The sequence below is a fragment of the Ictalurus furcatus genome, chromosome 13 (genome assembly GCF_023375685.1).
Source record: "Ictalurus furcatus strain D&B chromosome 13, Billie_1.0, whole genome shotgun sequence".
Lineage (NCBI taxonomy): Eukaryota > Metazoa > Chordata > Actinopteri > Siluriformes > Ictaluridae > Ictalurus > Ictalurus furcatus.
Window position 1 is genome coordinate 15853443 of NC_071267.1, and position 12849 is coordinate 15866291.

The 12849-nt window shown below is 42.6% G+C and overlaps 1 protein-coding gene across 2 annotated transcripts in view; it reads right to left on the reverse strand.

The window, feature by feature from the left end:
* Window positions 1-12849, reverse strand: part of bahcc1b (BAH domain and coiled-coil containing 1b) — a 93984-nt gene that overhangs the window by 16964 nt on the left and 64171 nt on the right. For both annotated transcript variants that reach the window (XM_053640457.1, XM_053640456.1), the window contains exons 12-19: window positions 9645-9802; window positions 9018-9154; window positions 8571-8678; window positions 2307-2427; window positions 1924-2098; window positions 1467-1676; window positions 411-572; window positions 90-322 (exon numbers count right to left, since the gene is read on the reverse strand). In XM_053640457.1, coding sequence (XP_053496432.1) covers window positions 90-322; window positions 411-572; window positions 1467-1676; window positions 1924-2098; window positions 2307-2427; window positions 8571-8678; window positions 9018-9154; window positions 9645-9802 — 1304 coding nt within the window. The remainder of the gene's footprint in view (window positions 1-89; window positions 323-410; window positions 573-1466; window positions 1677-1923; window positions 2099-2306; window positions 2428-8570; window positions 8679-9017; window positions 9155-9644; window positions 9803-12849) is intronic.

Consider the following 12849-nt stretch of genomic DNA (forward strand, 5'->3'; position numbering starts at 1 on the left):
CAAGTATGTCAAAAATGCTCTATTGAATCACTGGTTACATAAAAACTTCTTCATTTTACATAAAAATTTTAGAAATACACTCTACATACCTTTCCAAGGACTACAGAATCCTTCCTAGCTGTCCTTTCCAATGAATTGGGGATGCATTTGAGAACCTTATTACGATGTAAGCTGTTCTCTTGTGAAAGTCCTCGCCACCTGAGCGCATTTTGTCTCTTCTCCACCAGTAGGCAATTCCTGTCTTCACTGAGCAATGATGGCCCACAGGGGGCCCTTTTCCTGTGCTTCATTTCCCCCTTAGCAAGCAAGGCAGTAAAAGACCCTAAAGTGCAGTGGATAGAAAGTGAGAAAAGTTATGAACAGGTCTTTGTATTTATTGCAGACTTCACCTGGAAGAATGTAAAACTTACCAAATCCTTGTCTCTGCTTGTTGCTTTTGGCATTCTGACCAATAGCTAGCTTGACTGTGGAGGAGGAGGGCGCACAAGCTCCCGACAGCTGAGATTTAGAAGATAGATTTTTGATGTCCTCTGGCACATCTTCGATGTCATAGATGCCATCATCTTCCTCTTCTGTGGGATAAAGGATCAATTTAATGGACTGACATCCTGACTGGGCTTCAATGCTCAGAGGATATTGGAGGCAATTAGTATAAAAGCACTGTAATGACAGTTCTCTCTGTATGATGTTTGATACTTAGCAAAGTTCAAATCATGGGAGCCAAATGTGGCTGTAGTTGTCAATGTTTGCAAGAAGTGCAGTCAGTAAGGCCAAGTCACTGATAGGTTTGCTGCTAGGCATTTACTGACCACCAGCAACTAGCTGAGTCCTCTCTGAAGTGTGTGTGTGTGTGTATGTGTGTGTGTGTGTATGTGTGTGCGTGTGTGTGCGTGTGTGTGTGTGCGTGTGCGTGCAAGCTCATATACACACGCTCCAGAGTCACAGATATCTATTGGCAGTTGCCCACTGGGGACAACGTGTCTCACATGGAGCAGAGATGGCACAGTGGTAACAGTGTCGAGTGTCAACACAGTGGCGACACACTTGTCACTTACAGGGCACTCGTCAACACTCTCACATGCCTGTGAAATGTGAAAAGGATAACTTTCATGGTAATTAACAGAGCGCTACCAAGAAGGCTCAGTTGAATCATGGGCTTAGCTCACATTAATATTCATTATTGATTTGGCTTCATTTGGAGTTTGTTCATTTATAGACCACTATCTCTTATAAGTGCAGATGGATTAGAGAACTGTATGGGCTTTTTTCGACTGCCGCCCTTTTTCCTCTGGGTGTGACATTCTAAAAGCAATGCAAGGCCAGCTAGCATTGTAGCTCAGGTTTTGGATAGACTAGAAGTTGTTAATATATTTTTACAGTGTGACAGATGAGCAGGGATGTCGAAGGAGTGATGTTCAACATGGCAGGACACATCACATTCCCTCTGCGGAAAGATCATAACTCACCTGGCTCGGACAACTCGCTGTCCAAGGAAGAGCTGTCCTTCCCTGTCACTTCCCGCTTGCTGTTGGTTAAGGCTTTGTTGGGCATCATCTGCTGAGTTCGAGTCTGCAGGGGAGAGGAGGCATGGTCATGGCTGAGCTTTGCCCTGCGTCCTCTCCGCATCATTATCCTCTGGCCATCTAGATTCTGATGAACTGTTGTGTCAGTGCTCCCTGTTGGATAGGAGCAAAAAAAAAAAAAAACTCTTCAAAAACCAGGACTAACCAATCAGTGAGCCTTTAATTGAATAAGAAAATAGAGTGGTGGAAGAATTATTTCACTTAAATAAATAAATAAGCTCATGGCAATAAAATAACGAATAATAAATCATTATAAACCCATGCAACACTTCACAATTGCATAAACATGAGTGATATTGGATTGTTGGGAAGTGCCATTGGCAGACAGCTGTGAGCATACCTGTTTCACTCTGATGTCCAGTCATGTTTCTATGTGTCTGCTCTGCAGAAGCAGGCTTCTCTCTGTAAAAAAATATGCTCTCTAGTTTAGATCCACACTTGGTATTAGCTTTCTGCTTAAGCTGGGCCATCTTGGAGCTCAGCAGTCTTGGTCTGCCTCTCTGCCTACAGGGAACCTTAATTTGTAGAAAGAATCAAGACCAGAGAAAAGAAGAGAACAAGAGAAGGTCAAAACTTTAAATTTAGTTAAATCTGCCTTTGAAACCATTATATAAAATTAATGTAAATATACATTTTATAGCCTTTTCTTCCCCAGTTCACATTTGCTCCCATCGACAGGAGGAGTGTGACTGGCACATCTATTCACTCTGGTGGGCCACTCACCTGTGTGCCCCCGACGTGGTCGTAGGTGTTATTGGACGTCTTCTTCCTCTTTGTGTGCTTGTCCCCGCCCCCAGCCAGCTCTTCCTCTGCAGCCAGCAGGCCTGACCCTGCTCCCACCAACCTGTCCATCACAACAGAGAGAATTCATAAGAGGAGTGGGGAGCAAGGGATGAAAAGGAGAGATCAGAGGAGAGCACAGGGCTTGCCTTCCCTCTTCGTGGCTTTCTAATAACCCTCTTTTCAGCCTTTGATGAATGGAGAGGCAGGGGCCTCTTTCCCTGCTGCATGCTTGAAAAACTGGGATCTGACAGCAGACCGAGAAATATCTCAGCAAAGCACTAGTTAAGGAAACTCCCACTCATAATTTTGTTTGCTCTTTTTCTTCTTGTTTCTCTCTCTGCCTATTTTCTCACTATTTTGCCTTTAGCACCAATGGTTTTAAGGCTATGGATTCCAGTGTTACATTAATACAACCCCCCCCCCTCTTATTACCATATCAATGCATCTCTTCCCATACAAAGGAGCACAATTCAGTGGCCTTCGGGAGGGCTAGTGAGTGAGTGTGCGTATGGCTGGCAGCCATCTAACAGACCTATTAAACTGAAATTGGGTTGAGCTTGCACACACGCCGTGCGGTCCATGGCTGGGCTCTCGTTTTGCTGTGTGTGAGACTGTTTTTCCCCCTTTAGTAGCAGACAGCCACTTCAAAGCCACCGCAGGCCTGTCTTAGTCACTGCTCTGAGGGTTGGGGCCGCTGTCAGGCAGCCTGTCACTCACACTGGAATGATTGGCAGGTAAGTGTCAGAGGCTGCAGTGGCATGTGGTTGGTGGATGCCATGCTCCCATGTCTTAGTTGCTGCTGGTAGGTGACAAAACAGACAAACTGTGCCAGTTTGCTACACCCCACACACTTCACCAGGAATGTACTATGATATTCACTCAGCACCCTATTAGTGGAAGATTGTGGACTATGTGTAAGGGCATAAAGAGACATTTTGTAGTGCTCCTGAGAAGCACAACTGTCTGAGCAATTGTGAGCTTCAAATCCTGGCCATAGCCATCTGTCCAAGAAAGCATAATTGGACCAGCTCTCTTGATGGGAAGGATGACATTCCTCTCTCTCATGTCAGTCACTGCAATCCCAGCCAGTCACAAGTGTCTGTTAGCCCATGTATTCAGAAAAGGCATCTAGTCCTTGACAACTATGATGTTACGTGGTGCATCAGTTTGCTAAGTTTGCTCTCCTGGATTTGGTAGCCATTGTGTGACCAAAAAAAAAGGCACTTGAAGTGCATCACAAACTGGCTCTAAGATCTCAGGGGAGCATGCATTCAAAAAGAAAGCACATGTATATACATATAAAAACATATAGACACCCTCATTTAAAACATGCCAAGCGCATCACATTCACTAACATACGCAAGGCCTGAAAAAGCACTGTCAGTTGTACTGTGCTTCTCCCTTCCGCTCAGCTGTTAACACTGGCTGCCTGCCCTTTACTCTGGCCAGTGCTGTCAGATGGCATCAGTGTCCTTTGTACCCACAGCCCCCAAGCCCAAGCCCTGCTACAAAGAACCTCTGCCAGGAGGGTCCATAAAGGTGGAGGGGGTAGGGAGGGCTGCCTGCAGAGTGCACCAGGAGATACAGGGCCAGGACAGATGGGGGGGATGAGGGGAGGTAGAGCATGGAACACAAGCCAAAAACTCAGCAGGGAAGCCATCTATTGCATGCAAGAAACTTTTTTACTTTCTGTAAAACATGTAAAACATGAATCATTTTTCTGGGGGGAAAACATAAATTTAAGGACAATTCTCTTGTTAAAATGACCACAAAAAAAAATTCCTTTATTACATTATACATTATTTATAATAATGTAAAAACACCCAGACACATTCATAAATGCATACACACACAGCCTTTCTCCCAGACAATGCTGGATTGAAAAGAGCATAGAAAAGGGTACAAAAAGCAAAAGTGGAGACGCAATCTGTGAGAGAAAAAGATTCTAGCATACAAGTAGAATGGAAACAAGAGAAGAGTAACTGAAATAGAGAGAGATGGTGGGAAGAGATAATGAGACAGAGAGGAAAGTAGAGAGAAAGAGAGCAGGGGTGGGGATGGGAGGACAGTCTTAAGGGAGTCTGTTGGCCAATCTGAATTGCAGCTCCGGATCGATAGACACTAACCTGTATCGACCAGCCACCAGTATAGATGCAACCGTCTAGTCCTGATACCCAACCCCGGTACCCCAGCACCCCTCAAACTCATAGACCTGGAATCCCATACAGCAATGCCACATTATCTTTGGCCTGTATGCACCAAAATAGCAGAGGAAACAAGAACAGAGCCGTAAGATAAAACATCTCTCATCTTCCTCCCTGAAAATTTCCCTTTGTCGCCCTCTAACTTTGTTGCTGTTCCTTTTACAAGACAGTCATATCTGTCTCAGGATAGAAGACAGGCTCAGTTTTAGTTTTCAATTTCAGGGCATCTTACAGGCATGACAATGTTACGATTGTATTGTCAGTTCTCATGTTACAAAGTATGCGAATGTTTTCAAGGCAGTAATACTCTAAAATCTGAAACAACTGCCGATTCTATAGTCACTTTCACAGTGGCCATTAGGAACTACAGAAAGACCTTTTCTTAGCTACAGGAAAAAAGTCGTAGAAGCATTCTGCCCGACACAAAGTGCATCTGTATTCTGTGTCTGCTGCATTTGAATATAGCGCCAAGCATCAAAACCTCCCCCGATGCCACAAGGGAGCGGGTCAGTGTGGAAACTCAAGCGTAACCTGACACCAGCTCCGGAGCGAGCTTTGGAGACTGATTGTTTGGGCTCATTGAGTGCCATGGAGGAGCTGCCTATTAAAGCCCAGTGTGCGAGCAGAGCTGACAGAAATGACCCTCCCCCTTTCTCAGCCTGTCGCTACCCGATGGCGACCTTCTAACCTCCTGACCCACAACGACCCTCCCAGCTCTTGTGTCAACCCTGTGTCACATTCCTCCTGTTAGCAGCCAAGCGGGTAGGAGAGCAGAGCGTGTGTGTATTTGTGTGTGCGTGTATAGAGAGAGGGGGTGGGTGTCTGAGACACACTGCCAGAGAATTCACAGCCCCCTAATTACAAAGGCCCTTCTCCTAAGAGAGGTCAGGATTACATAGTAATGAGATTCAGAGGAGGGGATTGATTAGAGAGCAAGGAGGAGAGCGAGTAAGCAAGAAATGGAGAGAGACATCGCGGCCAGAGCGAACAGCAGTAAGTGAGTGAATGAGAAACCGAGAGGGAGAGAATGAGAGGATAATAGTGTGGTAGAAGCTGTGGGCTGTATCTTTTTTGCTTGTTTCACTCGTCATTAGGGTGAAATAATCAATTTTCTGAAGTTTCATCTTGCTACGCTTCTGATTTCCAGCATAACATTATAGATGAAACTCAGTAGGATTGAGGAAGCTGAGTTTCACACATATACAAACTGTTTCTCACAACATGCAAATGGATTGTATAGCTCACAATCTCTGAAAACCATACAGGTGGTGTATAATGTCATTCAGCCTGCAGCTCAAACATCGGAAAACAAAAGTTTCCATTTGTTTACTGTGGAGACACAACATGGTCCCGAAATGTTTTGTGAACCTAAAGCCAAAAAAAGGGCAAAGGGCCAGTCCCTTTAACCCTACTTTTAATTAAGTGCATGAAGTAGCAAATAGTGTACAGTATATATAGGATATGCTTCATGCATAAACACAAACTATGTTTTCTCTTTTTTTAACTCTTTATTTACTCATGATCATTTCCAGGTGATATTGCTCTACTCACTTAACTATGTAAAAACAGCAAAAATAAGGCTTCAAATTAAATATATTCATATTAGACAAAAGATTTTGTCATTAATGGGGCAGAAGGCTCAGGTGGTAGAGCGGGTTGTCCACTAATCGTAGGGTTGGCGGTTCCCTTCCTGGCCCACATGACTCCACACACCGAAGTGTCCTTGGGAAAGACACTGAACCCCAAGTTGCTCCCGATGGTAAGTTAGCGCCTTGCATGGCAGTTCTGCTACCATTACTGTGTGAGTGTGTGTGTGAATGGGTGAATGAGACAAAGTGTAAAGCGCTTTGAATAAAAGCGCTACAGGAGTGCAGAACATTTACCAAAAAAAATCAACCACCCAATTAAAAAATAAACCTCTTTCTGCTTAGAAAACATCCTAAGGTAACATGGCATAATACAGCTTGAGAGTGTGTTCTCTTGCAGAGAACATATTTCTCTAGGAGAGAAATAACACTGTCTTCTACTATTTGTAATATGAATAACTCAGCAAATTAAACATCCTGTTCGACAAATACACCATTGATGTCATATGTTGAATTTATATTTTCTATTAGTAATTTTTATCTATTATAATGCATTACAATAATCTATTATAATTTGGAAGTCTGGTGAATCATTTGAAACATCATAAAGGGCCACATTTGGCCTGCAGACTGCCTGTTCAATAGGTCTGACTTAAAGGATTATAGAAATTAAAGGCATGAAACAATACCAGGAGATACCTATTGAGCTCTTGGAACCTGGGCACATGTGTAGAGTAGCGCAAGGGAATACATGCTCATACTGAAGTCAAATAACAGCCCTGATTCTCTGAACTCTTTTGTGCCAATGCCATAATGACCTGTTTGCTACTAATGTCTCATAATGAACTTTGACCTCATAAGCCTCTGTCTGACACCAGGCAACACAACACTCCACTCCAGAGCAAGAGGGACAGAGATAAAGCAAGAAGGAAAAAAAATAGCAGGGTAGACTAAAATACTGTGTCCCAGTACGGCAAATAAAATTGACCTTCACTGCATAATCTACACTGAAAAAAGGAGAATATGTGTTGGTCAGATTTAAGAGAACATATAATATGAAGTTTATATAAAAATATTAAGTTTCTCATCAAACTGTGATTTTCATTGCATATACTAAATTTCATTTAAACAAGTTTCTAATGACTAGTTTGAATTATGTAGCATCAGTGCGATCAATTCATATAGTTTTAACATAATCCAATTACGTTATAAACTCTTGTGAGGATGTTGGCACTGATGGGAGGAAATAACTACAGTATTAAATTAACCTGATTAACACGTGCATGACATGATAGTGCAGCAGCAGGAAATGCCGCTGCCTCACAATGCCACTGACACCTGGGTTTGATCCTGGACTTGGGTGAAAGTGGAAGGCTTCATTTAATTCAGAGCTTTGAAAATACATGATCAAATCATATTGAAACAAATTGTACACAATGTAACTGAATTCATTAACGTGGAACCGATGTCTGCATTTGAGTTAAGTAAATTCAATGAACCTTTTTTCAGTGTAGTGTTACCATTTACCACATGAATGATACGTAAGCACATGAATAATATATAAACGTGTCGTTCATGTGTTTATGACATGAACATTACATAAACACACATAAACCATACACAGAAGGTCAGTGCACTGAGGTTTCCCTCTCCCATACAGGCTCATCAAAAAGAGCAATAGAACTCTGATAAATTCCAGTGACAGGAAGTTATCATTTGTTTTATTTGGTGGACAACATTATTAATGCCATGTAAATGTGGAGTAGGTAAAGCATGTGTAATTAAGCTCCAGCTCTTGTTCTCATTAGTGCTCCACTAATCAGCCTGGTCCACAATAAAAGAGGAGTTTTCTTAATCAGGTAGAGTAAACAGGTTTGAATGAGTTTTTCAAAATGTCTGCTTGGCATAAACAGAAGTGCATCTCAGGAGGGAATGCATATTCATCACAGTGATAACTTCTTGCTCTGACTTTGTGCCAGCATTTGGACACCTTGTTTTATCAAATTAATATTGTTGGTGCGTCAGGGGTTAGAAGGAGTCGCAACACTTGTAGATAATCAATGGAAGTTGTAAATATGATTAATGTAGGGCTCTTTGCACTGATTAAGTACTTAGTCTGCCTCGTTTAAACCGATACCAGCCCCATTTACTTACACACAATTAGGGATGGTAGGGACTGTGCCAGGAGGCTGTGTTTACTGTGTCAACTGTGTACAGTAATACACACATAAGATATGAACCAATGCTGGGTTTAATTCTGTATGTGTTATAACATGAGTGGGGAAAATTAAGAGTTTTTTTTAAAGCTTTTTGAGGAACTTAAATGTTATTTTACACACTCTCACTCACTCACGCACTCACTTTCTAGCTGCCTTTCATATGCACAGTTCGGGACACAAATAAAAGAAACTCACTTGACCCTCTTGACTGTATCTGTGGGGGCAGTTGGTCCTGGGGTGGGCTTGCGTTTCCGTGGCCTGCCAGGGCCTCGACGAGCTGGGCTTCTTGAGGTATCCTCTTTTCTGTGAACACACAAACAGTTTGTCAATCATTCTAATTCACACTAATGGTGTATAGTGGGCAGCACTAAGCCACCCTAATTGTTGCTGTGGCCAGGGAAAGGGGCTTAAGCAAGCACAGGGAACTTAACCTACTGGTCATTGGATTAAGTATGGAAGACACTGCGCAAGCTGGGTGGCCTTAGCTGTTAAATTTGTGGAGAGGGAAGAATGACTTGGAAAGTGCTTATAAGAATGGGTGTAAAGTGCAGACTAGGTGTGCATGTTTGGTCTTATGTGTGTAACTCCGTGTGAGTGTGTGTGTACGTGTGTGCGTCTGTGTGAGGGTGGCCCATCACTCACTGGTGGTCATGTTTTCTCTGTAGCTTGGTCAGCTCTTTCTGTTTCTCTTTGTAGCGCCGCTGCAGCTCAGCCAGCTGCATCCTCATCGCAAGCTCCTCCCTGTCCAATGTTTCCAATATACTCTTCACCGGACATGCCTGCAAACCCCGCCCACACAACCCACATAACATCAGCTAATGCACTGGACTGCCGATATCAAATCAGACTGCACCTGTGTGTTCATACAGAACTTGATGTAAATAGTCCAACACACGTTTGACCCAAAAGCCAAACTATTTGATCGGTTCATCACATTCAGGGGTACTTTAAAGAACAAACATATTAGTTGAAAATTTGAGCGATGATTTTAAATTACTTTAGCTTCCTAAATCAAATCATTTTATACTTGAACTGGCACTCATGTGATTAAACATGATGTTTTTGTAAAATATGATTTTGTAAGCAGATATTGTGATGTGCTAGCAAGTGATAATTGATTAACTGTTATTTTTTTATGCATTTATTATAAAATGAACCATATAGACTCATCAAAAGCAGTCACAGTCAAAACACAATGTTATTGCATGAAAAGAACACATTTATAAAGACAAATTTATTATGGCTCAGGATCAGAGGGAATAGTGATACCGGTTCATGTTGCGGTGTCCATTTCCACTTCCTGCGCAGGTTAAATCTACGACGTAGAGGAGGGAAAGACTCAGTAGTGACGGGCGGAGTCACTTCCAGTGCCCGTGCAGCTGCAAGGGTCGCTAGACTCTCTAGGTCAATGAGCAGTCTCTCTTCTCCTGCAGGGATAACCAATTAGCATATTTTAAATGAACTGCTGCACATTTCTGCATTCACATGATGAGTGAAAGACTGAGAATCGGTGTGTGATAAGTTTATTTCCACAGATTTAGCAGTAGAAGCTGTGCAGGAAGACACTGGCTCCAGCTACATGGAAATGTCTGCACTCATCACATGCTGCCCACCAGAGGTAAACCTGTCTCCAGTAATGCAAAACAAAGCTTTGTCAACCTTCTTCTGTCATTCTCATAAACATACCCTTAGACAAGTGATCTGATGAGGTGGTACTATCTCTCACGCAAACAAACAGAGTTAAACAGACAAAAGTGATTACAAGTGCAAGAAGAGAGGGCGAGACATAGTGTGCGTAAAGCAGAGGGCAAAATAAAGAGCAAACAGCCTCTAAGTACGAAGTTGTATCCTGCCAGCACCTTATGTCTTTCAGTCTCTGAATGAGTGATGATGATAGCTATTAACTAGAGAGCTTATCTCTGTACACAAGGCCTAGATGCCAGGAGCCATGTTACACAAAGACAGGAGAGAGAGAGAGAGAGAGAGAGAGAGAGAGAGAGAGAGAGAGAGAGATGAAGGGGGGATTTCTCTACATTTATCTCAGTCATTAGGGCAGGCCACACGCTCACAGCAAATGGGTCTTGAATATTCATGACAGCCCGAGCTGGCCTAGGGACACTGAGGAGACTGTGTGTATATTGTGTGTGTGTGTGTGTGTGTGTGTGTGTGTGTGTGTGTGTACATGTGTGAGTGAAAGCAAGAGAGAGAGACAGATACCACACCAACACATATAAAACAGAATCGTAGTCAACTCACTCAGTGAGGAGAGTGAGAGAGAGGAGGAATGAGAGCAGGAGAACGGGCAATGAAGGAAAAGAGTGTGAGTGAAAAAGGCAAGGGAGGAACAGGAAGGGGGAGAGAAGAGGAAGGCAAGCCCAGAGGGTGGTGGGAGGCAGGCAATAAGAGGTAAAGTGTTTATTGAGCCATCTATTTATTCTCAAACATGCCCTCATTACTGACATGGAAAGAATCCAATTTCCTCTACAGAGGGGAAAACCTGGGGAAATACACACAGTGCACTGGCAAGGTGGAGTGTGCGGGTGCAGGAGACAAGTATGGGAGAATTATGGGATGGAAGAAGAGAAGATGAGGAGAAGGTGAAAAGGAATCAGGTAAAACTGGCAAAGCTGGTAGAAGGTTTAAGAGTGATTACAAGCCCTTACAGCTTTGACGTGAGAGGAAGTGAGTCAGAAAGAAAGAAAAAAATTAAAAGGAAAGAAATGTAAAGAGGAGAAGTGAAAACGATGGAAAGAAATACAAATAATAATAATAATAATAAAGGGTAAGAAAAGAAAAAGGAGGGAAAGGAAATAAAAAAAGATTGAAGTTACAAAGAGAAAAGGAAAAGTAAGAAAAGGAAACTGAATAGAAAAGACAAACAAAAAAAGGAAAGGGAGCAGAACTGCTCTATCCAGTGGAGGTCTTTGGTTTCCCAGGGGAATTTAGTATCCCATCTGATTGACATCACCATGGCAGTTATAGCACAGTGGTGTTCAAGCTGAAATCAATCTACAGTCAGCTCTAATGAGACAAGCTGAATCCACCATGCCAGCTACAGCTCATGCAATCTCTCTGGGCTGGAGGAATGGAGAGGAGGAAAAGGAAAAGACCAAGATCCCAGAGAATACAGTCCTGCTAGATCAACACCCTCACTGCAACATCCTAGTTTGACTGGTACACTCACTACACTCAACCGTTATTCTTTTTAACATAATGTGGGAATGCAAGGGAGATGTTGATGACCATTTGCAATTTCCCTTAAGTTAAAAAAAATTAAATAAATTCTACACTGTATTAAAATTGTTTTGGAAACCTAGCTAAAATGAGGTTATTATAACATTGCACAAATAACTGGGTTATAGTAAAACAACTGATCAAACAGAAATGTTGAGATATGTTTCCTTCTGTTTTGTAATGTAGGATTTGTGTAAGAGAAATTTAATTGTCACAGTCAGAGTCATGAATATTCAGAGGCAGGCGTCCTACACAAGCTGAGAACAATTCTATTTTACAGTTACAGTTTAGAATAATTTTAATTTACAGTCACAGTTTTATAATAACTCAGTGACACCATGCTTTACAGATTCATCCATCCATCCATTTTCCAGGCTATCCCAGGGAGGATCAGGCACAAGGCGGGGTATACCCTGGACAGGGTTCCAATCCATTACAGGGCACAATCACATACACATTCACACACCCATTCATACACTGTGGTTACTTTGAACATGCCAATCAGCCTACCATGCATGTCTTTGGACTGGGGGAGGAAACTGGAGTACCCGGAGGAAACCCCCGCAGCACAGGGAGAACATGCAAACTCTGCACACAGGGCAGCGGCAGGAAATAAACCCCCAATCCTGGAGGTGTGAGGTGAACGTGCTAACCACTAAGCCACCGTGCATCATGCTTTACAGATATTATCATTTAGTCTCTGTATAGTAGTTTGCTGAGACAAAAAAGTACAAAGCTATTTATGTTACTTTTAATAGTTGGTCCAAATACACACACACACACACACACACACACACACACACACACACACACAAAGCTAAGTAATAAATGCAATGAATGCAGAAAGTGTTTTTTATGATGTAGTGGAGCCATTTGGGATTTCTTAGCTTCTAGAGAATGTTAGTGTAAATAAAAACATCCTTTGGCAGGGAAGCAAAATGCTCCATGGAAAAGCAACAAGGCTTTAAAGCAGCTCTCACAACAATGGAGGCTAATTAGGCAACAAAAGCAGTGCAATCCTAAGAGGGAAAAGATCAGCTGCTTTTACCATTTCATCAACTCTTCACAGGGGGAAGACACAGGCAGCTGTGGAAAAGCTGGGACTTTTTTCCATCTTAAATGAGCTTTATAAACATGATCAAACAGGTTAAAGGGCAGAGGCAGGGGAGCACTCTCTCCCTCAGGATGACTCAGTGAACATGGTCCGATCCACAGGACCCAGGGGGTTCATATCATTATA